The sequence below is a fragment of the Zalophus californianus genome, chromosome 6, assembly GCF_009762305.2.
Source record: "Zalophus californianus isolate mZalCal1 chromosome 6, mZalCal1.pri.v2, whole genome shotgun sequence".
Classification (NCBI taxonomy): domain Eukaryota; kingdom Metazoa; phylum Chordata; class Mammalia; order Carnivora; family Otariidae; genus Zalophus; species Zalophus californianus.
Window position 1 is genome coordinate 109,032,922 of NC_045600.1, and position 26,997 is coordinate 109,059,918.

A 26,997-nucleotide genomic window follows, 5' to 3' on the forward strand; every position below is an offset into this window, starting at 1 on the left:
CGGCGTTTGCCGGCTTCCCGGAGCGCCGCGCCTCAGCCGCCTTGTCCCGCTTCCCGCGGTCCGACCCTGTGGCCCGCCGCCCTCGCCAGCCCGCCCGATCGAGCCCGGCGCCCCGCGCGCGCGTCCGGGCAGCACGGAGCCCGCTGCCATGAAGCCGGCGTGAGTACCAGGCCGCGGGGCTGGGGCTGGCGTCTCCTCGGTCTGCACCGAGCCCCGTGCTGTCCGGGCCGCGGCCCCCAAAGTGGGAGCCCCCGCGTAGGCCGCTGAAGGGGGGAGCCCGGGTGGCGGGGACCGGTCCGCGGCGCGCCCTCCACGACTCCCCCTCGCGCCGGAGTCCGGCGTCCCGCCCCCGCCTCCCGAGGGCAGGAGAGGCCGGCCCATGTCGGGGGAGTGGGGGGAACGGGGAGCCCTGGGCCGGGTGGGCTCCCGTCAGCCGGGGTGCCACGCGCCTGGCTCCGGGACCGCCGCCGCCAGCCCTTAAGGAAGTGCCCCTTTCCCGCCCGGCCGCCGGCGCGCCCAGGTTGCAGTCTGCCGCGGGTGGGGCTGGCGGGGGCGTCGCCCCGCGGGGCTGTGCCCTGGTATTGGGGGCGCCGGGCGGCCTCCGACCCTGGAGGGCCCTGGCCCCCCGCGAGCGCGGCGTGCTCTTCCGAGCCCAGCCCGTGGCCTGGAGGCCGTCGAGACCAGGTACCGTGGCGGGAGTCTGGGCCGGCTGACAGCCCCGCCCCGCCCCCGAGCGCCCAAGCCCGCATTCCTGTCCCAGCCCCGGCGTCCGCGCTGCACCGCGTCCGGACCGCTCCTGGGTAAAGCAATACTTTGCCAAACGCAGCTGGTTTTCTTAAGGGGTCAAAGTCAAAGTCTTTTATCTTAAAAAAAATTTATTTTTTGGAGTTTAAGGAAAACCACAATACTTTGTACTGAAAACACTGATTTGCTTGTTTCATCTCGGAATGTGTTGAGAAAATATTTAATAATCTGTAGGCCATGCCAATAATTACACTTACTTTTAGTGTTAAACGTTCATCTGCACTGTAGATAAATGTGGGGGTTGCCTTGGAGGAAAGCCGCATGCTAGAGAAATTGGTGAAGTCAAAATATCTTTGGATTCTAAGAGATAAAGAAATGGCAGGTTGGAGACTAAATTTTGTTTGGGGACAAAGGATGATAGCTTGGAGAACTCAATAAACAATTGTTTCTTAAAAGTATAGACAGATGTTGATCAAAGAATGGATTTCCCCATCTACTTTTTTATCATTTGGTGAAGTTAATCCTTGCCAGTCTGCCTTGGCAATGGCTGTTGGGGCAGTGTGTGTGCTTGTGCGCATAGATAAATGCCTTCAAGATAAGTGTGGTCAATTATCTGTAGATTTTTCAAATTTGTAGTGCTTCTGTAAAATTGTCCTTCAAGAAAAAATGCAAGCTATTTTAAATATAGAACTATTATCTAGTACTGAAACCATCTCCTGAACCCAGTTATCCTTACTTTTGCATTGTGTGCTATAAACTTTCTTCTAATGCAGCTTATTCTTATGTTGGGGTGTAATGTTTTCGAACTGCTAAGGGAGAACTTTATAAACCCTAGGAAGGTTGTCTCTGTATGAATTATAGGTGAGGTTTTTGTATGTTATTTTGAACTGAATTTTTTTTTAACCTATGACCAGGAGGACTAAGACGCCCAGGAAACTTCTAGTGAAGAAAGGATCCCAAACGAGTCTTAAAGACCCAGTTGGGGTAAGGTCTCCTTATAAATTTGTGTGTGTGTGTGTGTGTGTGTGTGTGTGTGTGTGTGTGTGTCTGTGTGTGTTCAGTCCTTTTCTGTCTTCTGTATATACTTGGAAAGGATGGAGATGTGGAAGCAGAGTCTGAAAACATTTAGTGAAATAGGTAAGGCTGGTTCCAGCTTTAAAATTTTGTTTCTATGGGGGATTCACAGTCCAGTAAAATGAAGTCTTTGGTTGTCATCTGCATACTCCTATAACTAATTATAATTTGAAAAGTTAGATAATGAAAAATATTCTTCCACTGTCCCGGAGAATTCTTCCTGCTTTCTCGGAAGGCAGGGAAATTTCTGCTTGGATGAGCATCCTCTCCCATCTTCAGGGCTGTTAAATAGTAACTGATGGCACGCTTCATAAAGACTCTGGTGTAGAACAGTTTAATTCAGTCTAGTAACTAATCATAATTGCATGTATTTCATGAGTTTCAGGCTTGGGAACTTGCTTTTAAAGGCAAATGGCAAATAAAAGAAGGTTGGTTTGCTCTGAGATATTTTTCTCTCTCTCCTTCACTGGCACTGGAATGTGTCTCTTCTTTTAAGTTGAGGGAACCAGATACTTTGCACATACGGCTGAACAGTTTTTCCTTAACCCTATCACTGATTGAGAAGTCGTGTTTTGGATGTTGCGGTTATTTGTATATATGTATATTATTATACTTATTTGTATATATTTACTTGTATATTAAGTGTTAAGCTGCCCAGTTTTCTTTGACATCCAATTTCAAAAAATTCTAACAGCTTTTCAAAAATTCTCATTGTATGATGTTATTAATTTTAGAAATGTTTGTATTAATGGTAGTATATAGCTTTATTCAATTTGTGCCAGTATAATAATAGTGTAGAGAAGCTGTGTGATTTGATGCTTTTGTTATCCAAATTTGTTTTAATTGTATGTGTATTTAAAATCCCTTGTATCTGATATATCTGTTTACATCAGACAATTTCTGGTAGCAAGTTTTGGTTTTCATAGCTCTAAGTTCATATAAATCTCTTATGTTGAGAAACCAAGTGTCGGATGAATGAATGGGAAGCTTAAATGAAAAGTAGTCAACCTTTGTTCTGGAAGCACCTTCCTGTAATTTCAGGTGTACTGTAGGGTGCGCCCACTGAGCCTTCCTGATCAAGAGTGCTGCATAGAAGTGATCAATAATACAACCGTTCAGCTTCATACTCCTGAGGGTTACAGACTCAACCGAAATGGGGACTATAAGGAGGTAATTGCCATTTGGAACCAAGCTGTTTTCACTTGAGATGTTCTCTCCGGAAGGCCTTTACCATTGTTTACATTTAACACAATTCACGTTTCCACTTTTTTGAAAAACTTGTTTACTTACCTATAACCACCATATATAAAGTGTGCATAGGCATATGTTTGGTACATTTGAGTTTAGAGGATTGCTTTTACAAGTTAATTTCTTGTACTGGATTATTTAAGAGCATGGGTTAGGGATCGTTTAATGAATGATTGTGCTAGGTGGCTATACACACAGACACATGCATACAATTTCCTGTGCATATTAAAATAGCAACAGGCATTGTGTATTTTCATGAAGTGTTCTTTTTTAGTAAAATCTTGAGCAAAGTGAGTTTAGTTCTGTTCCACAAACATTACACTAAAGCTGCAGGGCAGAAAGAGATTTTCAAAAATGAGTAAGGCACAATCCTTCCCTTTACGGGGCTTACAGCTGAGCTGGAGGCACAGATGGCAGACAGACCTGTGTGCTGAAAGAGATGGACGATGGCAATGCAGGAGGAAGCAGATTCAGACTGTTGTCTCTGCTTTCCAGCAGCCTTTCACTCCCGTGCACCCTGCACTTGTGAGCTTGTCACAAGCCTACAGTGGCCTCTGGACTGCTCATATGGGATGGACACCTCTTGTCCTCATCATCTGTTTCCCAGCAGGACCGTCCCTCGCGAAGCCCTCTCCCGTCTCCTGTCCAAGCCTTCATGTTCTCGGCTCTCACCGTCCACCCTTTGCGGGCTTCTCTTCCTTTTCCAGCCTCTCAGTAGTGGGGTGGGCTATACCCAGGGCTCTCTTTGCCACACTTTCCCACGGCTTTAAATGTTGGTTATACGATAATAATTCTGGAGTTTTTTCTGTCTTCAGCCTAGACTTTTTCTCACCTCTAAACTTGAAGATCCACTGTTTGTCATATAGACATCTCAAATTCTACGTGTCCAAAGGAACTCTTGATTCCCCCCCACTCTGAATCATTTCCTCCCTTGTCTTCTCTCAGTCAGTGGTAGCACCATGTGTCCCCGCTCGTATCCCATTCTGTCAGTTCTGCTCCAATGTGAAACTGTCCTTCTGTTTCTATCTCCACTGCCACCGCCTGTCTTGTCCTTGCTATTATAATTACCAAGACTAGTGCTTCTCAAATGATCTGTGGTGAAGGAACAGCTTTTTAAGATTTTCAGTTTACCGTGACTGATACTTTCATGTAGCTTTGCCATCTGAGTTAGTCCACAGAGAAGTGATTTGATAATCTGTTCAATGAGATGAGCCTAGTGATGCCATGCTGGGATGTGGCAGCCATGTCAAATGGCTACAGAAGTTTCTAAACTTACTCCAGATTTCTCTAATTCTCTCCTTCTAGACAGGAAACAAAACAGTTCCCAGAGGGGCACTGGCTTGCTGACCATACTTTGAAATCTAACTGGACTGCTTGCTTCATCTCTGAATCTTACTCTCCAGTCCATTTTCCACAGAGCCGCCAGAGAGATCTTTTAAAGTGTAAAACTGATCTGACCCTTTTCCTGTTTAAAATCTTTCAAGGCATAAAGTCTTTAAATGGGCAAAATCCTGCTTAATTGCTTTCCTCTTTCTCCATGGTCATCTCTTGCTAGTCATCTAGTCCTCTGAGTTCCTTGGTTAAGCCCGGATCCTGCTTCAGGGCGGTTCTCTTGGCAGGGACTTTTCTTTCTCTTGGCTCTTGTCATCGATGGCTCCTCATCTGTGGATTTCAGCTTAAACATCACCTCCTGAGAGAGAGTGTCCAGACTACCGTATCAGAAGCGGCAGTCTTCCCTGCTTCTGTCCTGGTCTGCCCTTTATGTGCTTCCTTGAAAGCACTTAGCACATCAAGAGATACGTTTATTGTCTCTTTCCCCGGCTCTAATGTAAGCTTGGGCGGGGGTATGTACCTTATCTGTCCTGTTCCCCATTCAGTGAATATGGATGAAGCATGAATGAATAGTCTGGGAAGGCTTCGTGGAGGAGTGGGCCTTCAAAGATGTCAAATAATCGAGAACTGCCTTACTGTGAAGAACTTCACTTCTCTATTAGATTAATTTCATATGTATAAGTAGACAGAAAGCTTGGTGGGGATTAGCAGTCCTCACTGCCTTGTCACAGAAGGCAGCGCTGGCCTGGAAACGGCTGGGGTACCAGTCAGCACCATAGGATTGGGCAAGTTCCTCCTCTGGGCCTTGGTTTTCTTTCCTGGTAAGGAGGGGTTTGTTCACAAGAACTTGGAGGTCATCTGACTGATCTGTCAGCACTATTTATGTGTATCCTTTCCATTCTAAGATTCTTTGTTCTTCTTGTGAACTCTACAGCTGTTTTACAGGATTGGAATAAAACCTTCCACGAAGTGAGAGTTAGCCTAGCTGAAGCAGGTGTGTGACCTTTAACAAGTTATCAAATGAGCATAATAATAGTATGTAATCGAAGGTAAGAGTGAAATGATTCACTGCCAGGCGAAGGCAGTGCTTGGCACATGTTGTATTAGTGTATGTTTGAGTACTATTCTAGACACGTCTCCTTTTGAGGGGACAGAACTGCTAATTTTAAAAACATAAGGGTCATGATAGTGATATCTGTACAGGTTGAATTTAAGGACAAAGGTATAAAACAGGAAAGGGGGTGCTGCTTGACAAAGGCTATAATCCATAATGAATTCTAGTGAATGCTCATGTAACAAATAACTTAGCAAGCACTGACCTTCGTGAAGTAAAAACTGCGAAATTCAGGAAGGTCACAGAAACAACTGTAATGTCTACAATACAAAAAAACTAAAAAATAACAAAAACAGAAATAAGAGAACTTCAGGCTCTGGATAATTAGGACAATTTAGTTTACCTGAAAATAAATTTATATATACCTCAGTCCCCAGTCAAATTTTCCAAATAGGAGTTTGGTAATATTTTTGGTAATATAGTTACAGCGTTATAATAACCATATTTTGATAGAGATTTGATAATTGAAGTACTGACTTTTTTAAAGGTAACAATTAAAACTTATTTCATAGAAAAACTCAGATGAGATTATATTTACAGTTCATTTCTGATTTTAAAATGGTACACCAAAAACACGGGTTTTATGCTGCTATGGCATTTTAAAAGAGCAAGTGGTAAATTAGTATATGGAGAAAGGCTTGATGATTTCATAAGTCTGTGACTGAGTCATGATAATTTTGATCTTTGTTGTCCAAAATCAGCCTTGGTCTGTGAAGCATTAGTGGACTTAAGACTTCTGCATTCTCTTTATAAGGGGTATAATTGAGTTATGTCATGACTTTTTTAAGGGTTCCAAGTTTAAAGACTTCATGTTTTTTCTTTGTGTGTCTAGATCTTAAATGTTCACTAAGAAACATCTGAATACATTTAAACGGATGTATTTCTAGCTTAGATAGAGTGAAATTCCATTCATAGGCTTTTTATTTTTTTCTTCTTCACAGACTCAGTATTCATTTAAACAAGTATTTGGCATTCATACCACCCAGAAGGAGCTCTTTGATGTTGTGGCTAATCCCTTGGTAGATGACCTCATTCATGGCAAAAATGGTATGATTATTGGAGTTTTTGTTACATTTCCTTTTTTGTCCCCCTCTGAAAAAACTTTTTTGATACTTACATATTTGGTTATGTTTGGCCTTGAATTCAGATTTGATTTCTTAGGGTGGTATAAAATCTACTTTTTAAAATTTCTAATTTTGATTTAAGTAGGCTCCACCCTGGGCGTGGAGCCTAACGAAGGGCTTGAACTCACCACCCTGAGATCAAGACCTAAGCTGAGATTAAGAGTCGGATGCTTTACCGACTGAGCCACCCAGGCACCCCTAAAGCCTGCTTTTTTGAGCTGGTTAATTTTAAGTGTTTCTTAATACAATGAAGAAATATTAAAAGTGGAGGACTTTTAAGATATAACCCAGTGTGACTTTCAGTATATAACTCCATGTGACTTGCTACATTGTAGGTCTCCTTTTCACATATGGCGTGACAGGAAGTGGAAAAACTCACACGATGACTGGTTCTCCAGGGGAAGGAGGTCTGCTTCCTCGTTGTTTGGACATGATCTTTAACAGTATAGGGTCATTTCAAGCTAAACGATATGTAAGTGTAATTTCACTTGAGGGCACAGGGACCAAGAGACCTGTGGATACAGTAGTGTTAAAGGAAAAACAATTCACTGGATACATTTTGAAACCTTAAGTAGTAAATGTTTCTTATTTCTCAAATATGTTTCTTGCTATTTAAGTCAAATTCTTAAAAAATCATGGTCTGATTTTTACCCCCACTTCAGGTTTTTAAATCTAATGACAGGAATAGCATGGATATACAGTGTGAAGTTGACGCCTTGTTAGAACGGCAGAAAAGAGAAGCCATGCCCAATCCAAAGACCCCCTCTAGCAAGTAAGTAATTACATTCAATGTGACACTAGCCTAAGGGGAACCCTGTCTGGTGGCTTTCTCAGGCATAGGGAATGATGAACATGAAGGGGAGTTGGTCTGAGAGTTGACTGTAGTGAGATCAAAGTTGAGGAATGTTCTTCATTAAGTTTATTTGCTCAGATTTTCTCTCTGGTTTTGAGCACACGGTCCTTGAATTTCTGTTTAGAGAAGGTGCCACTCTGGGTGGGAGAGGGTAGAAAAGCCGGGGTTGTGTGTCTATAAGGACATAGGCGGGGGGGAGGGGTGGTACTGTTGGCTGACCATGAGTATCAATAGATTGCTTTGTGCATTTCTGCTTGCAGTGACAGGTCTTTTAACTTACATCTTTTAGTTTCCTCTTGAGATAATTTACTTTTGATACTGACTCAATGTGAAAGAACAGACTTTTTGGCTTTTTTCTTTTTTCAGACGACAAGTAGACCCAGAGTTTGCAGATATGATAAATGTGCAAGATTTCTGCAAAGCAGAAGAGGTTGATGAAGACAGCGTCTATGGTGTATTTGTCTCTTATATTGAAATATATAATAATTACATATATGATCTATTGGAAGAGGTGCCGTTCGATCCCATAAAGCCTAAGTAAGTAGTGAAGAGAGTCCCATGTTAGCTGCTTAACCTTGGGGAAGCCACTTTACCTCAGTGAGCCTTAGTTTTCTCAGTGATAAATGGTGATAATGCTTTTGTTTTCACAATGAAATGTAACTTGTATATCATGCAGCTGGTGTTCAATGCATAGTTTTATTCTTAACCAGACATGCAGCTATAATAGGGTATCAGTGGGTTAAGGTATCTTAAGAAGAAGAGAGACCTGAATACTCATCTTAGACATTACTTTTGAGAACTCTTGGCCTTGGGACTGTATTTTGAGAAGGGCTGGAATTGTGTAAGGAAGTGTCCCTGTGGGGTTACGTTTCAAGAACCTAACACTTAGTGTTGGGAGTTTGTAGCCACGTTAACCATCTGTGGTTGGTAATCTACAGAGCAGAGACCAAAGCTGTTGTCATACAACTAATACAGATCTTTCATCCCTGATTAATATGAAGTTACATCTGTATCATCTTCCACCAGAGTTAAAAGACAACTCCTTAGACTTCCTTGGGTCTTGGCCGGCTCAGACTGAAGAGCAATTACAGCCTGGCATCACAATCCGTGTTTGTGCCAGAGCAGACTCTGGAGTCTCATTTCATATTAGTATCTTGTTCTTGAGTTGATGGTTTTGTTCTTAAGCTAAGTGCTTATCTTCAGTGCTATCTTTGTAGGGCCTCTCAGAACAAATAATATGAAGACTAACTGAACAATCCTGGAGAAACAGCAGGGTATTTAGAAAACCATGAGACTGAGGACAGGTTTAATAAATTACATTAAGCAATTTATGGATTACTTCCTTTCCCATTTGTTTCAGAGTATCAGTTGTGTGTACTCATTTTCCTCAACTTTTGTGATGTCATTCGTTGCTACCAAATCCATTTCACTTTTTTGCGCATGTGCCAAGTTTCTGTTTGGTTTGTTCTAAATGAGATTATTTTCAAAGAAGCCTATCTTGGTTTTAGTCTTACAAAAGGAAGACTGACAAATGTGCCTTGCATGCCTTGTAACCTTTCTGGTAACTCCTTGAATGAACTCACTGGGTGCATATTTGGCACTGAATTCAGATTTAATTGGTTAAGGTGGTGTTTATCCTGCCTTTTTGAGCTGGTTAACTTGAAAATATGATCAATACTATAAGTAGAGGGTTTTCAGGAGCCGACTCATCGTGACTGTCACTGCTGTGGACCAAGCCTGGCTGCTGTAGAAACGGTAACTTACACCTTATTCCTTTGGTAGGTGGAACAGTTGCAGCACGCCCATGAGGAACACAGATTTTGTGTATGTGATGACATTGACTCTTTTCTTAAGGAGAAAGGGTGCAGTTATACTAGTGGTTGGCATCTGTGGCATGTTTGCATGTAGGTGGTTTTTCGCTGGCCGGCTGCTACCTCTAAGCCCCTCCCTGCTGCCTGGGGAATCTACCCTCTACTGAGTGATGGTGGCTGGCACACATTTCTCCCCCCACCGCTCACGAGACTGAGACTGAACGGGCTTTCCCTTTATCCTACTGTGCAGATCAAAACTTGACCAGCCACTTTGAAAAGATTGCCACTCCTGGTATATACCAAACTCTTTCTGAATTTGTCTTTTGCTGACTCTGATGTGAGAACCAGCTCTCTGTTGATCTTTAAAATTAGGGAAAGGCTAGATTTTGATGCTTAACCTGTGCATGTGATGTTGCTATAATTCTGTTCTGTTCTCTACTTGTTTAGTGTTTTGTGTGCTTTATTAGAACAAATTAGAGCAAAGCTTCTAGAACAACATAGGTTCCCGTGACCCCGTTATGTAACTAATCCTGACTATATACCCTTATACTTACCCAAATTTCCTATTTTTTTGGAGCTCTTGCCTAGGCCTATTCCTATTATAAGAATCGATGTCATGTGGCCTGGCATTTTAGTTCTAGTCTTAAGCTGAGATATTGGGATCTCATCATTTAGCTGACTGATGTCTTTTTCTTTCTCACAGACCGCCACAATCTAAATTGCTTCGTGAAGATAAGAACCATAACATGTATGTTGCAGGATGTACAGAAGTAGAAGTGAAATCTACTGAGGAGGCTTTTGAAGTTTTCTGGAGAGGTTAGAAACCGAGCTAAAATTAGGAAAATCTGAAACAATAAATATAATCTTGAGAGTTGCTACTATAATTTGATGGCAGTACTTTTTTGTAGAAAGCATGTATACTGTAATGACTGAGTGCAGGTTTGATCAATGATGTCTGTTATCACAGGCCAGAAAAAGAGACGTATTGCTAACACACATTTGAATCGTGAGTCCAGCCGTTCCCATAGCGTGTTCAACATTAAATTAGTTCAGGCTCCCTTGGATGCGGATGGAGACAATGTCTTACAGGTAAATTTGTAGTGTGTGGAGTTTTTCTTGTTTTAACTGAACCCTTAGTTTTTGGAACTAGAGTTAAATCAGGGAAGTTTGACTGCAATGGAGACTATTCTAGAATTATTAAATGTGGGCGATGACATTTAAAAATTGTTCCATTAGAGAGTGTAGTTTTGGGAACCTGGCTATTGAATCTGAGAACCTGGAATTTTGCTGTGAAAAAGGTTTAAAAATCTTTCTAAATCTCTTTAATAGAGGAGGTAAAATGAGTATGTATGAGTCATTATTTTATCTCTGAAGACTCATTTTGTATGTGGGAATTCAGTTAATAGTTTTAAAATGTCAGCGGTTAACTTTCCAGGGTAGGTATGGTTTAGGAGATGACAATTCTAAATTCTTCTCTTGGCTGATAGGCCAGTAGGGCTCCCATTTGCTGAACATCCTTTACTGCTGGGCCTGTCACTACAAGGCTTAGGTCAATTAGTAAAAGCATTTGAGCTGAATAGGAATCATTTAATAACTTTAAGCTATTAAAGTGTAATTCCATGTGAACATTATCATGAAGGTTTCCGCATGTCATCAGAAGATGGTACGGCAGCATACTGAAGACCACCAGGATTCGAATTCTGAGCCCTATTAATTTGCCAGCTGTCTGACCTATTATAAACTCTTTATAATGTTGTGAGGATTAAAGGAGGCAATGTATCTAGAGTTCTTAGGCCACTGCCTGACATAACACAGAGTCAGCATTTATAAATGTTAGCTAGAAAACGCTTGTAAGTCAAGCCTCCGTATACACTTGCTGTCCTTTGAACACCTCTAATATTACAAAGCAGTTGTGTACCTCTTACTTTTCATTTCTTACACAATTAGAGTATTATGAAATTTTTCGATTATAAAATGGTTAAGTATCTAGTTATAGAAAAATTTAGGATAGGCCTGTTCTAGACTCACTACTTAGCAGACATGGATTGAGATCCTGCGCATGAGGCGCTGCACAGGGTGCTAGAGATGAGAACATTGGTTGACAGGCAGTCCCTGCTTTCATGGAGCTTAGAGTCTAATGTGGAAGACCAGACAATGGGCAAGTCATCCTCACTACCATGAGTATGTTGAGCATATGCTCTTAGCAGACTCTTCCCCCAAAACCTGTATCCTTTGGCCCTACCGTTCCGTATTGTGCAAACGTGATATTCATAAGACTTAATGATTTGTTGACTGGAATATATTTAAAGAACATTGTAAACCAGTTATACCTCATGTTATTGGCATTACGATCTTCCCTTCAGGAAAAGGAACAAATCACTATAAGCCAGTTGTCCCTGGTAGATCTTGCTGGAAGTGAAAGAACGAACCGGACAAAAGCAGAAGGGAACAGATTACGTGAAGCTGGTGAGCACAGCATAGTACTGATTTATTGCTACAACTTTCAAAAACTTGCAATGCCAGGCTGTCATCTGCTTATTGATAGGTGGTTTAAGCATAATTGTCTTCAATTTTGATAATTCAGAGGCTTAGTGGTCATTGCTGTTTCTTTAGTAATGCTGGTTTGGTATCAGTATATTACAATACACTGACTTCTTGAAGAATAAGGGTAAGTGGTTAAAATAAATATAAAGCAAGTTATATTCATATTGTATCTATTGTCAGTAAAGTACTAGATCCTTAAAATTAAGTGATTTAACAGTGATTCCAACATTCATACTGGTGAAAATTAGCTTTTAGAGGTGGGAAAAATGTTTGAACACAAAGCGAATTGGAAGGAAATCTGTTTTTTTGTGTTTCTGTTTTTTTTTTTTTAATCTTTCATTAGTGTAGCCATTCATGTTATGTTTTACATAATAGCATTTATGGAGTGTGTACTGTGCACTAGTATTTGAACACGCATCCAGTCTGGGGGTGTGTGTGAGGGGAAGTTTAGGGGGAAAACTCATGAAGTTGACACTTCAACTGAGTGACCTCTATGGAAGATAGGGTTAAAGTCAGCCTTGACAGAGGAGGCAGCCACTTGTAAACTGAGAATATGGCAGGGTCAAGGTCCCTGAAGTGGAAGGGTGTGGGTTGGTGACCCCTGACAACTGAAGTGGCAGAGCACGGCAAGGCCAAGAGGACTCTTGTCTGTCATACTAAAAAGTCTGAATTTTGTCCCGAAGGAATAATGGTGGTTGCCAATTATTCAAGGACTAGTGTGTATCTCAGTATTAACGACGCATGGGCTCAATTTCTTGATTCTGACCTTTCAGGATTGTGTCATACCCATTTTTCAGATGAGGAAATGGGTTGGAAGAGGTTATGTAATTTTCCTAAGACTGGAGCCTGGGTTTAAACCGAGGTTGGCTGGATTCTCAACGCTGTGTCTTTCTACTGTTATACAGCCTCCCCTTAAAGTCAATGAATTAGTCTTTTAGAAAGATTGTTTTCCCATATAGAGAATTAATGTACCGAGGTAGGTCTAGAGATATGAAGAGCAGTTGGGAGCCTTTTGCAGTAATTCAGAGGAGCAATCTTGTACCCTGGAGGCAAGGGTGTGAGAAAAGTGAGAGCTAGTTAGGAAGTCGAACTGCATGTGGACAGGAAGCAAGAGGGGAGGGCAGATCCAAGATCTTGGCTGAGAAAGCAGTTTGAGGTGCAGGTGTGGGCCGTTACAGCGTTTGTGTTGGATGTGTTCAGCTTGTTCCAGTTCAAGTGCCTAGTCACTGGATGTATACGCATTTGCAAGGAGAGAGATTTGACTTGAGGTGTATAGGTTTAGGTTTTGCCAACATGATGGAAGCAACAGAGGAGATGAGATTATTCATGGAGGACACATGGGAACAGGCTGAGGGCAAAGCCTTGAGGAACAGATGCTTGAGGTGATTGATTTGAAGAGCCTGGGAAGGAGAAAGAAGGTGGTAGCCAAGTGAGATGACAAAAAAAAACCCAAAAACTCCACATTATATATGTGTATATAAGACAGAGAATCTGGAAACCAGATCACGAGAGGAAGGATTCACCTTAATGGGAAGAGGTTTATCTCAGTGGAGGAAAGTAGAAGCTTGAGGGTTTTGATGCTTTGGGAAAAAACCAGAAAGGACTAGCAGTGTTGATATGGATGGGGAGCAGGTCACAGGTGGGACAAAAACGAGGGTGTGAGCATGGGAAGAAGAGGAGATTGTGGTTGGGGCACAGGTTTCTAGAGGTGGTGCGGTTCGGAGTGATAAAGATGTGGGGTGTGGGCATAGCTGTGCAGCTCCTATGGTGAAGAGAGAGACTGACTGGAGTTGAGGGAGTGGGGGTCCTCTGGCATCATGTTAGAGTAGTCCTCACCGGCATCAGAATGACCCAGGAGCAGGAGTGTGGTGGAGCATGGAAGGGCAGCAGCTACGGACTAGGAGAATGTTGCTGGCCTCCTCTGCTCACCATCCTTATAAAATGTCAGGCTTCAGAAAACAAGCGATTTTCACTTGGGCTGCAGCAGGGAGCATTATCCTTCTGACAGAGGGTAAGCCTGCAGGGCTTTGCACCATGACTGCATGGCTACTTCCCAGAATAATTCTGAGTGAATAACATAAAATACACAGGATTACGGAGGAAACTGATTAGATGGAAATGTGTTTCTGAAAGTTTTTATTTGTTTGAGGGAGAAAGAGCGCACGAGCAGAGGGCGGGGCAGAGGGAGAGGGAGAAGCAGACTTCCTGCTGAACAGGGAGCATAATGTGGGGCTCGATCCCAGGACCTTGAGGTCACGACCTGAGCTGAAGTCAGATACGTCACTGATTGAGCCACCCAGGTCAACCCACCCTCCCCCTTTTCAAGTAAGCTCCATGCCCAGCGTGGAGCTCAAGGCAGGGCTTGAACTCACGACCCTGAGATCAAGACCTGAGCTGCTATCAAGAGGTGGATGCCTGGGGTGCTTGGGGAGCTCAGTTGGTTGAGTGTCTGACTCTTGGTTCAGCTCAGGTCATGATCTCCTGGTCATGAGATCGAGCCCCACGTCAGGTTCCACGCTCAGCAGGGAGTCTGCTTGAGATCCTCTCCCTCTCCCCCTTACCCTGCTTGTACTCTCTCTGAATAAACAAATCAATCTTAATAAAAAAGAGTCTGATGGCTAACTGAGCCACCCAGGCGCCCCCCCTAAAAGTATTCTTAAGGCATTTGTCATTACAGTAATTTACATGCTTCTTTATTAATGCCTTAATTAAAGATGCACTAGTAGGTCCTATAACTACATAATTTCAAAGTAGTAATGAATATAAATATCTTGATGAGCAATAAACTGTAATGTGCTATAAAATTACCTATGATTTATACTGACAAAAATCACAGGTACCACTAATATTTTTGGCCTACATTCATAACTGAAAGGAACTGCTAAATTTCAGGAGTCAGGAAAAAATAAAGGTATAATTTATTTCCCATCCAAGTATGCAGACTTCCTGAAACACCCATGGACAACATGGACCCCAGGTTAAGAAACCCTAGCAATTAGTGAGAGATGGGTAGAGCTCTCTATGAGGGGTGTGAGGATGTAGCGAAGTCTGTTAACAGGAATTTGGGTTCCAGAGAGCACAGTGGAAGCAGGAAGGTTACCGGGAGTTGCAGTCAAGGAAGAGGAATTATGAATCATGGGACAATATGGGGGCACAGATGAGCTCTGTGTTTTGAGAGGTGACCAAGGATGAGAGCACGGTGGGGGTTAGCTGATATATTTGGGGGGTCTCTGCAAGTGAGATCTCCTGCATTACTGGAGGCCTGATGAATTTGTCAGGCTTGTCTTGGCTCAGAAGTCCAAACAGGAGTGGTCAGAAGTAACAGCTATGTTGCCTTAGTAATCTTATTTGGGGGCGCCTGGCTGGCTCAAGTAGAGCATGTGACTCTTGACCTCAGGGTTGTGAGTTCGAGCCCCACAATGGGTGTAGAGATTACTTAGAAATAATAAAATCTTAAAAAAAAAAAATACTTGTTTGGATGTGGAGGGGACAGAGTTAGCTGGATCCTAACACACACGACTGTTGGAAACAGGAGCCCCTCTGGGTGCTGGGCAGACTTAAGTGCTGATGAAGCCTGAAATTGTCATGCTTTTGAGATAATATTTTAATATGAGGATATTAAACATGTGCATCTAATAGACTTTCATAGAATTTAAGATTTGGAAGAAACTTTATTGGCCATGAAGTATGTAATTCCATGGACAGTCCTTTTGATAGGAATCCTTGAAGGATGGTGTTCAACCCCCTCTTGAAACACTGCTATTAAAATACTCCTGAAATACTGCCAGGCCATGTGAGGACAGCTCCTTAGATTGAGCCACTAAAACCTGTTAGTTGTAATTTCCATATAGTATTTCCATGAAGTGGGGATTTTATAGGCAGACAGACCACATTGTAGCTACTCTATTGTTTTCAAATGTCTTCTGTTTATATTTTCCTGTCAGGTAACATTAATCAGTCATTAATGACGCTAAGAACATGTATGGAAGTCCTGAGAGAGAACCAAATGTACGGAACTAACAAAGTAAGCAACAGCCTGTCATCATTTGTAGAGCTTTGTGTGCATTCTTGTGCCTTATATATTTGTGTTTGAATGTATTTACAGATGGTTCCATACCGAGATTCAAAGTTAACTCATCTGTTCAAGAACTACTTCGATGGGGAAGGTAAAGTACGCATGATCGTGTGTGTGAATCCAAAGGCTGAAGATTATGAAGAGAGCTTGGTAATTTTGATTATCTTATAAAGTCTCAGAGTTTCTATGGAGAAAACAACTATTTGGATGTGAAGAATGATGTTTTTAAATATTTTTAAAACTGATACAGAACCATTACAGAAGTGAACTAATGACCAATTTATTGTTTCATTAAGTAATTTCTGAAGGACTTGAATACGCTGACTTATAGAAACAAAAATGAAAAACCCCCTCTGATGTGTTTTGTATCTTAGCAAGTTATGAGATTTGCAGAAGTGACCCAAGAAGTTGAAGTGGCAAGACCCGTGGACAAGGCAATATGTGGTTTGACGCCTGGAAGGAGATACAGAAACCAGGTTCGGGGAGGTCCAGTTGGAGATGGTACGATATAGTGTCACATCATGTGCACACTGACATCTGTCAGTCTCTCCTTCCTTAAGATCAGTTTCACATTAGAGAACTACTACTTACTTCCCTTCCTCTCAAGAACCAAGTGAAAAAAAAAAAACCAAAGTATAAATGAATTTTCTTTTGTTACATACTATAACTCTTTTTTTTTCCCCCACTTTTCCTTTTTTATACCTCATTTTTAAGGAAGTATGATTGTGACAACTCAAGAAAGTACGTGGCTCATTGGGGGTTCTAATCACAAGTATCAAGTTGTTTAAATAAGCTTTCTTTCCTGTGTAACTTCTTGTAATTTTTTATAATTCAACGCAGAACCATTGGTTACAGAAGTGGTTTTACAGAGTTTTCCACCTCTGCCGTCCTGTGAACTTTTGGATATCAACGACGAGCAGACTCTTCCCAGGCTGATCGAGGCTCTAGAGAAACGACATCACCTCCGGCAGAGGATGATCGAGGAGTTTCACAGACAATGTAAGGGCCCAAAGCGGTCTGCGGATCATTTCAACTCCAGAAATGTTAATGAATCTGAGTTCTGTGGTGGGGCAGATCTTTAAGGAAGGGTTATTTGTTTCTGCACTTGGTAGTGCTCAAGGCATTGTTCAAATAGACTGACAAAGAACTTTCCCACAGGTCATAAGACAGAAGAAACAGGTGGGTGTGTATTCTCTCCCTTTTTTAAATCTACAGTGATGGACACGAAGGAATAATAGCTACTTTGCTTTTAGTTCCTACTAGTACTTACTTTGGCAAGGCACTTCATAACTATTACATATTAAAGACTGTCTTTGGGCAAATGACTTTATCTTCCATTTCTTGGTCTTCCTATCTGCAAAATAAGGATTTTAACTGTTCTTCCCTCAGAGGGTGTTGTGGGAATGAGATAATATGTGAGAACCATGTAGAACAGTGAACAAACAGCCTGGTACATACAAGTGCTCAGTGAGCAGGTTTACGATTTTCATCAACACCAATTCATTTGAATCTTCAGAGGAAAGGTGTGAGATAAGTGGTATCTATAGCCCCGTTTTGAGAGGAGGAGATGTGCTCAGAAAAATTAAGTAACTTGCCTAAGTCCCATAACTAGTAATTGGTGTACCAGGGATTTCAAGTCCAACTGGTCCTAAATCTGTTATTTCTGTTTTTGCATTTGTTTTGAAGCAAATTGCTTATCTGTAAGGGCTGACAAGGGAATGCCGTAGTGCAAAATGAGACTCCGTGTTTTTCAGTAAAAACCAGCCTCTAGGGATATCTCTCATGTAGATTTGGGAACCAAACTCTTGATTTCCTTCTCAACTTGTTTTCTGCTACAGACTAACCCTCATGATTTGCTGAATAGCTACATACCGGTTAATAAAATCTGATTTCACTGGTTATTTTGGCATGGGGAGTAAACTTGGCCTGCATGCTTTTGTTTCAGCTATTACATTTAAAGCGTTGTTGCAAGAGTTCGACAGTGCTGTTTTAAATAAAGAAAGCCACATTCAAGGAAAACTAAATGAAAAAGAAAAGGTGATCTCGGGACAGAAATTGGAAATAGAACGACTGGAGAAGAGAAACAAAACTTTAGAATATAAGGTTTGTTCTGGCATGACTCAGTGGATATGCGTGCTGGTAGGTTAGCACTGCTTTGTCTGACCTAGCGTTTGCCCTCCCGGCCTTCCACCACTGCTCACTGAGGGAGAGGCAGCACCCGGCCCCTTACTACTCTCCACCTCACTCCAGGAGAGGAAATGTGAGTGAAGAGCTTTAGAGGGTAATATACTCTTCAATTTTCTGAGTTAGGCTTTACCAATTGGAGAGAATGTTCTTGGACCAAACAAGTGAGGTTTTAGAGGGCTTTCATGAGTTTAGCTCTGGTTATAGCTTGCTTTTTGACTTAGGATGATAGGTTTGTTCTTTTATTTACAGAGTATCATTTAGGGGGTACCCATAAATGATATTCTTCATTCTAGACAGAAGCTCATCTCAACCAATAGCGTTCTCTCTTCTGAGAACAGCCTAAAAAACAAAATTCAGGTCTAATTTTAGAGGAAAATCATTTTCACATGAAGTCAACTAAAGCTTCGTCTTTTCTGTGAGGACCTTGTTTAGAAGTTCTAACTTCTAGGAATGGAGGTGGGAATTCAGATGAAATTGTAGAGGGAACTGTTTTCTCCATAATTTTTCTTTCCACAACTATGCCTGCCATGAGCAAATCACGAAAGCAATTAGTTCACAGCTACACGCAGTGTTTACAAGCCAGATCCTGAACACAACGGTCTGCCTTCCCAGATTGAGATTTTAGAGAAGACAACTACGATCTATGAAGAAGATAAGCGCACTTTGCAACAGGAGCTCGAGACTCAGAACCAGAAACTTCAGCGGCAATTTTCTGACAAACGCAGACTGGAAGCCAGGCTGCAAGGCATGGTGACGGAAACGACCATGAAGTGGGAGAAAGAATGCGTGAGTGTCGGTCCTACGGTGCTTACCTCTGGGATGAGGACTGATTTCCACCCAAGGTGGTCTGAATCGTGTTCCCAGGCCTAGGGTTTTGGTGGTGGCGGCGGCAGCGGCAGCAGGGGCCTCTGTTCAGTCCATCCCGTTTCCTTTCTCTGCCCTTAAAACGCACGACGAGGCGTGCTGGACTCTGGGAGGCCAGTCATTCTTAGGAAACAAGGTGGCTGGGTGGTTGGGTGCGCGCATTTGGTGTGACCGAATTAGAGATGTGTCCCTGTTGCTAATCTAGGAGCGCCGGGTGGCAGCCAAGCAGCTGGAGATGCAAAATAAACTCTGGGTCAAAGATGAGAAACTGAAACAACTGAAGGCTATTGTTACGGAACCCAAAGGCGAAAAGCCAGAGAGACCCTCTCGGGAGCGGGACCGGGAAAAAGGCACTCAAAGAGCCGTCTCTCCATCACCGGTACCTGTGAGTTCTTCGTGGCTGGGGAGTCACGTGCACTAGAGAAAATTTGTTCAGATTAGGTAACTTTCTAGGATGCTCCATTTGTTGTTTTAGATTACTTACTGTATTTCTCCAACTTCGCTATGTAAATATTTCTAAGTTTAGCATAAACACAAATTTAGTGCAAATTCAGAATAAAACATTGAGTAACTCAGTAAAAATAATTCTAACGTGCTAAAGTGACAGAAAAGCAGTGAATTGTTTCTCTCGGTGTTTCAGTCTTGCTCATTAATTTCTCTTCCATTTTTTTAGCTTTCTAGTAACTATATTGCTCAGATTCCCACCGGCCAGCAGCTCCTGAGCCAGCCGCAGCTACGTAGGCGCTCTAACTCTTGCAGCAGCATTTCTGTAGCTTCCTGTATTTCGGAATGGGAGCAGAAAATGCCTCCGTACAACACACCTGTCCATGTCACCTCTATTGCAAGGCGTAGGCAGCAGGAGCCAGGACAAAGTAAAACTTGTGTCGTGTCAGACAGAAGGCGAGGCATGTACTGGACGGAAGGCAGGGAGGTGGTTCCCACACTGAGAAATGAGGTAGAGCTAGAAGAGGACCACTGCTGCAGGGTCAGTGCTGGTGTTCTCTTAAAGCATCGTAGCCGGAGCGTCGAATCTTGGGGCTTGGTGGGGGTTTCTGTGACTTGATTCATTCAGAAAGTTCAACGGAAAGATGGGCGAACTCTAAATATAAACAAGGTCTAATTTTTGTTATTTACTTTGAAAAATCACCCTGAACTTGAGGCCTAGCTCTTCATCTGAAATAGCTCTAACACATCTGGCCACCGCGAGACCGCCAGCGAACACGGGTCAGTGGGGCGCGTCCCAGAGTAATCTGGGCTTTTCATTTGCATAAGCTAACGAGCAGCCACAAAATCAGCGCACGAGTGTCTCAGAGCACATTTTCCATTTTTTTTCTTTGTTTTCCTTCCTCAAATTTTTTGCTGCTTTTGAACTTTTGTTTTTAAAGTTGTTTTCTCCAACTTACTTTGAAAAGTTTCAAACTCAAAAGTTGAGTTACCTTACCTCTTACCTAGATTTACCAATTGTCACTTATATAGACATAATCATTTTTTCCTTGAACTTCTGAAAGGAAGTCCCTACCCTCTGTGACACTTCATCCCTACTAAGGACATTGTCCTGTAGAAACAGTCTTTATCAAACCTAAGAAAGTTAACATTAATTGAATAAATATCCTCTATTTTTAATCTATGATCCTAACAAAGTGAATGCCCTGCATGTGGTTATTATGTATCTTCAATCTCTTAATATAAAATAGTCTCCCGGCCTCCCTTTTTTTTGATTTTCATGACCTTGACTGTTTTTGAATAGTCCAGGCCTGTTGTTTTGTAACTACTGAAGGTTTGCATGTCCAGTAAATTGCTTTTAATCTCAAGACCTTTATCTCAACCTACAAGGGCTCGGCCTCAGTCAAGGGTATTTAAAGAAATTCACGCTTAAATTTTCTTAAGGATTAAAGTTCTTCCTCTGACTTTGAATAAATGGACCAAGTTAATATTGTGGATTTATATTTAGTAAAATCTTACTATATAGCTCTTTTAGAATTTGTCTTTTAACAAATTAATAGTATTTTACTTTAGATTTCCTATAATTTAGGGTACAGATAAGCTTCATTTAGATGGCCTGCACTCCTGCTTATTAAGGGATAACGATGAATTGCAAGGTATTTACCAAGACAACAGATGATTCTAAAGCCTAAGTTCTTTACTTTGCAAATTTTGCTTGAAAACTTTTTAGGGAGCAAATTATGGTGACTGGTCTTTCTGATCAACTCTAATAAATCCCCTTTATTTTTCATGAAGTTTACAGAGTGAACACTATTCAAGGCCTGCTTAAGCCTGGTCAACATTAATGTGGTATCTAATTTGGCTCTCAGATATTTAAGAGGATTTACTAGAGATTCTTTAACTTCTCACTTGAAATCAGATCTTTTTAGAAGTGCAGCAAAGTTTAGGCTAGTATCAACAACATATCTAGGTTTGTTTTGGCCAAAAATTATGTTAGGTGGGCTGAATTTATACTTCAGTGAGGAAGAAATTGTAAATATCTTTGATTCCATAAATGATAGTAGATTGTAACAATCTACTTTCTGAAGCTAGTTTCATAATGCATTTATTGCTAACCGTGTTCAGGAAAACTGTCACCTTTGTTAAATGGTAGGTCACGAGAGCCTGACTTTCTTGTTCAACATCAGGCCACTTTAAGAATGGAAAGTTTCCTGGGTTGCTGGAGGCGTGGGCATCTTCTGTGGCCAACCCTATGGTCCAGGTTCTCTGGTAGCAATGACTTGTCACTAGCACTTCAGCTGTTGATTGTGATTACATAGGGGAAATGCATCAGTTCTCCAGACAGGCATCTTAAAGTTGGGATCTTCGTATGTGACCAGCTTGGAAGGACTGGGCCTGTGACAGACTGTTTCATTTGCTTTCAGTTATACAAACAGGAGATGTTTGAAGCAATGAGTTGTCTTTGGAACTATGTTCTGTATGTGAAATACTTTTTCTTGGACTGCATGTGCTAATTTTAACTGTCCCAGATTTACATGATAGTCAATTGGAAGCAACTAGTTTTTTATCGTATGATTGATAGAGACTGATTTGATACTAAATTTTTAGTTTGGTTCTTGGAATCTTTATGAAATGTTTGAGAAAAAAAAATAGTTGGTATGTTTTAGCCATTATTGTATTTGAACTTGTCATGAAGTTCTATTTGAGATTTTAAGATCTCAAAGTAGTCAGAAGTACTTCATTTATATTCTCTTAATCATTTTATACATAGGTTTCTTATTATACCTTATGTTCTTTAGCATTTTGGACCATACAGTCCATTAATTTTTACTTATTTATTGTCTGTCTGCATACGGAGTGTTTTCCTCTTTGTTTAGAGGCCCGTGGCATGTTTAGGGCTTTTACTGACCTCATTTGAAGTTTTTAACATGGTTGTAGACCTAACAGATTCCCTTACAATAGCAGGCCCAAATAATGGTTTTGATAGGGAATGTAAAATGAATTCTCTTGAATACCACCTACACAGGAAAGCCTAGCAGCATAACCAGAACTTTTCCTTCCATTGTTTTGCTGAAAGGGAAGCTCCCTGGTGTAGAATGTATAATAGACAAGCGGTATTAAAAGATGTTTGTTGGTCTTGTGGTTAAATACAAAGAGAACATTTAAATTATCTGAATAACATATTTAGCTTTTGGAAAGGTGTGTGCATTTGTTTTGATACTGTCATCAACTAACGTAGCCAAACCTGCTGCACTTCTAATAATACCCTTAAATTAATTCTGGGTTATGCTTGTTTCTTGATTCCTCTTTCAACCTGATCAGAACGCACCACCAATTCGTCTCCGCCACAGACGATCTCGCTCTGCAGGAGACAGATGGGTAGATCATAAGCCTGCCTCTAACGTGCAAACTGAGACAGTCATGCAGCCACATGTCCCTCATGCCATCACAGTATCTGTTGCAAATGAAAAGGCACTAGCTAAGTGTGAGAAGTACATGCTGACCCACCAGGAACTAGCCTCCGATGGGGAGATTGAAACTAAACTAATCAAGGTAAAAACAAATTGACACAGGACGAAAAACATACAGAAAGTCAACTTCGCAAAAAACCACTTACTCTTCTGTTCCTTTGATGATACACAGGCAGTGTCAACGAAGATAAATGGGTGTTGATACAACCTTTTTGTTTGTTTCTTAGAAAACTAAAGGAACTGCTCAGGCTGTAAATCTGCTAAACTAGGACTAAATCAGCTGCTCTCTAGTGAACAGTCTCAGATCCTCAGGATTCTGTTAGAGGAACTCCAGATCTATTATTATGTACTTGTAGAGTTAGTTTTAACGACTACTTTAAAAGTAAACCCAAACAAAGAACTCCTACCATTTGTCAGTTCCAGATAAAAAGCCCACGTTAAAATGTGACCTATCAAAATTTATTGAGCTACCCAGAGCCCTTTCCCTTCCCTCGCCTGTAGAAAAATTATCCTTTGATCAGAGAGTCAATGAATAATCAGGGAAGTAAAAGCCAACTGGAGAAAATTTAATTTAGAGGATGGTTCTTAATTATAACCAGAGTTACAAATAAGACTGTAATATGAGGGAGGTGTGGTATACCCAGAGGACAGCATAATGTCTTAGAGCATTTAGAAATTTCTTGATCCTTGGTATAGTTTTTAAATTATAGACTGAACAAAAAGGAATATTATTTTTTGCAATTTAAGAATGCTACTGATTATATTGCATTGGACTTCTTTTGTTTAGTGAGAGATAATTTCGGAAGTATTTTAATAGCACAGTCTGCAGCATCATCTGTTTTTTGTGAATAGGACTTGATTTACTGTTTCATGGAGAATCTTAAGTTCAGTTTGAAATACATGTTTTTCATTCAGGTATATCAAAGTATAATGCTGACCTTTTCTCTCGGCTTCAGGGTGATGTTTATAAAACAAGAGGTGGTGGACAGTCTGTTCAGTTTACGGATATTGAGACTTTAAAACAAGAATCGCCAACTGGGTGAGTGATCTCAGATGTATCTCTTCAGAGGGCTACAGCTTTCTTAGCTGCTTATTCTTGCAGAACACAATATCCTATAAGATGTAGCATTAATTATCTGAAAGAGTGTAGTGATATCCTATGTCTCGTATTTTTCCTGTTTTTCCGCAGTCGAAAACGAAGATCTTCCACAGCAGCACCTGCCCCACCAGATGGTACAGAGTCGGAATGGACTGATGTAGAAACAAGGGTAGGGGTAAAAATTAAATATCTGTCTGCTTCATAAAAGTTAGGGGCAACCTATTTTAAGCCCCCTGGCTCCAGCTTTTCCTGCTCTCTGAAGCAGCTGAGGTCTGATCTGACATTGCCAGTGGGGCCTGTAGGCATGTTCCCCGTGAACCTGCCACGGTCCTCCTGTTTGTTTAGTCTGCTCCTACTGGAGCTCTCTGGCTCAAGGTTCCTGTTTTCAGTGTAGAGGGATAGGGCCTGAGGATCGAGTCAGAGAGCATCCCTGTAGAATAACAACAGTTCACATCAAATTGGTGGGAATGACTCTTCACAGAAGCACAGTGCCCTGTGGAACTGTTACTCACTGCTACTCCTGATGTGAGGCTCCTCTAGAAAGAGCACGGGAAGGGTAGGTGGTGTTAGGAGGCCAAGCTCTGGCCCTGGCCACTAACCTTCTCAAGAAAATTACCTGCTTGATCTCTAGAGACCCTTCCAGCTCACCATCTTTGGGGCCTCTGTCAAATAAATTGCACGTATCTGGAATTTTAACATAGGTGTCTCTGCTGCACTAGAAAGCAATGTGGGATTCCACCGTGGCTGAACCCGTCTGAGCAGAACTGTGTTTATAGACTCTAGAGAGAGGAGCTGATCTATTCCTCTTCTGTAATTTTCCTATTAGTGTTCTGTGGCTGTGGAGATGAGAGCAGGATCTCAGCTGGGACCTGGATATCAGCATCATGCACAACCCAAGTGAGTCCTGACTAATTGGACCTTTCTGTGTGTGTTCTCCCTCCTCCAGTATTTCCACTGTCACTGCTTCTCCCTACTATCCACTTCTAAGAGGACATATGTGGTTTCTGTTTACCCCTTGGACTATCTGGGTCCTCTAGCAGACTTCAGCAGCAGGGCTGAGAACCTCAGAAGGCTTCTAAGAGCATTAACAGGAGGTGACGGAAGATTGCTCATGCTCACTGATACTTTGTTAGCGCTCATAAAGCTCTCAGAGGCTGGACTGAGATCACCTGTAAGGAGGGAGTCTGGAGGCTTTAGTCAGGGATGACAGCTCTTACGGTTCTTCATTCTTTCCGAACTTGCCTCTTGGTCTCGTTATAGTGCTAAGTGTTCACTAAAATAAAACGGAATGTGGAATTTATGGTAGGGGAAGGAATCACACTTTTCCTTCTATTAAGCACATACCCAAGAGTCTGGTCTATTCATTTTCTTTTTTAAAGATTTTATTTATTTATTTATTTATTTGAGAGAGAGAGAGAAACAGCATGAGAGGGGATAGGGTCAGAGGGAGAAGCAGACTCCCCACTGAGCCGGGAGCCCGATGCGGGACTCGATCCCGGGACTACAGGATCATGACCTGAGCCGAAGGCAGTTGCTTAACCAACTGAGCCACCCAGGCGCCCCTTTCATTTTCCATATTAGTAAAATCCCCTTTCAAATGTTTACCTATACAAGTCTTTGTGTCCATTTTTAACACATGTATTCCTTAGGCAAGTTGGAAAATCATTGCAATAGGATGAAGGCAGGAATCCTGCTTTTTAAATTTAATACTGGGTACATATATTTTATAACCATTACTTGCTTTTTCAGGATTTGAACTTTCTCACAGTAAAACCCGAGTTCTTGTAAAACCTTTCCTAGGAGGTCCAATTGCTATGAATGTGTCATTGATTGCAACAGTCAATAATAAATGCTGGTTTTCACATTTTAGGCGCAAGAAACCATGACCTGACAATCTAATTTGTGTTGGTGATTTCTCCAAAGCCATGGCAGGAGTCTTCTGAGTCATCTGGCAGCATTGTTGAATATCACAGACCTCAGATACATCATACACTGGTGCAGATCAGAGATCCTCCTATGGTTCCAAAGATATCTAGGATTCAGCACACTTTTTATATTCCATGCCTTGCCATATGAACTTTTTAATAATGCTATTGTTTTGTATATTTCTTATGTACTTAATAACTAATTCGCACAAGTGTTTTGTCCTGGGTGATTAAGGAAAAATATATGTAGATCACACTTTTTTTTTGTGATGTTTTCTGCTCTTGTCTGAATACTTAAGGTTTTATAAACAACAAATGCTGCTATAGATTAGCTTGCAAGAATGCACTTTAGACACATTTGACAATTCAAACTTTCAAAATAAGGATGTCAATAACTGGCTAATACTAAAGCCATTTTAGAAAGTTGTTTTGAATTTTGTATGTATATATCCACTTTCTGACCTTATAGATATGCGAAAAGAATTGAAATAAACACTAAGAAATGCAGTTGAGTGACAGTCATTTAACACATACTCCTAGCACCTAGCGTCATGCCTTGCATTGAGCTGATGCTCATTTGTTTCTCTCATCTTGGGGCTACCTGTTTTAAAGCACACAAAGGAACAGCTTCAAAACAGGGTACTTCTCCTGCCCAGGGACGCATTTCACCCCAGCAGCACAGCTTTGAGGAGGGACCTCCTTGAATGGGGAGGAGAGGAGATAGAAACTAGAAGACTATCAAAGGACACTGAAGGAACATTCCCTGCTATCTGCTTTCGGATTTCAGTAGGAGGTCCACACAAGGACCTCTGGGACTACCCTGTTCCAGGTTCCCCCTACCAGCCTGTAGGCAACCACAAAGCACGGTGCTAAGCCTACACTTCCCCTCATTCCCTACCTCTGTTGCCAGCTTCTGGATTGACTTTTTTTACATGCAGTCCTGAGTTTACCTCCAGAACCAGCTCAGGTGAGGAGAAGCCAAAAACTTGAGCTATTGCACCACCTTCTGGGAAATAAAAGAAAGGTCTGCAATTGCCAATCTGTTGAACTATAACAAAGTAAACAACTAAGAAAAGTGTGCTATTTCAA

The 26,997-nt window shown here is 41.6% G+C and overlaps 1 protein-coding gene across 5 annotated transcripts; it reads left to right on the plus strand.

Annotated features, from left to right (window-relative positions):
* KIF23 (kinesin family member 23) lies at nt 1–26,409 on the plus strand. 5 transcript variants are annotated; one of them, XM_027570635.1, is made up of 24 exons: nt 1–159; nt 1,659–1,728; nt 2,860–2,988; nt 6,454–6,559; nt 6,972–7,108; nt 7,299–7,408; nt 7,856–8,026; nt 9,272–9,313; nt 10,004–10,116; nt 10,268–10,389; nt 11,664–11,766; nt 15,789–15,868; nt 15,950–16,069; nt 16,294–16,420; nt 16,760–16,918; nt 17,865–18,022; nt 18,719–18,892; nt 19,176–19,355; nt 19,644–19,955; nt 22,736–22,966; nt 23,841–23,923; nt 24,074–24,152; nt 24,810–24,880; nt 25,854–26,409. In XM_027570635.1, the coding sequence occupies exons 1-24, from the start codon at nt 149–151 to the stop codon at nt 25,867–25,869; spliced, it is 2,904 nt and encodes a 967-aa protein (XP_027426436.1). In that variant the 5' UTR covers nt 1–148; the 3' UTR covers nt 25,870–26,409. The 5 variants fall into 5 exon arrangements, with proteins under 5 accessions (XP_027426436.1, XP_027426438.1, XP_027426440.1 ...); XM_027570637.1 differs by lacking the exon at nt 22,736–22,966; XM_027570639.1 differs by lacking the exon at nt 19,644–19,955 and having other exon boundaries at nt 2–159.
* The last annotated feature ends 588 nt before the right edge of the window (nt 26,410–26,997 follow it).

What these genes read in the sequence shown, in the direction of transcription:
- KIF23 (XM_027570635.1), top strand. An exon ending in GAACAGATTACGTGAAGCTG is followed by an intron (nt 11,767 to 15,788) that starts GTGAGCACAGCA and finishes TTTTCCTGTCAG; the next exon opens with GTAACATTAATCAGTCATTA. An exon ending in AAACAAGAATCGCCAACTGG is followed by an intron (nt 23,924 to 24,073) that starts GTGAGTGATCTC and finishes GTTTTTCCGCAG; the next exon opens with TCGAAAACGAAGATCTTCCA.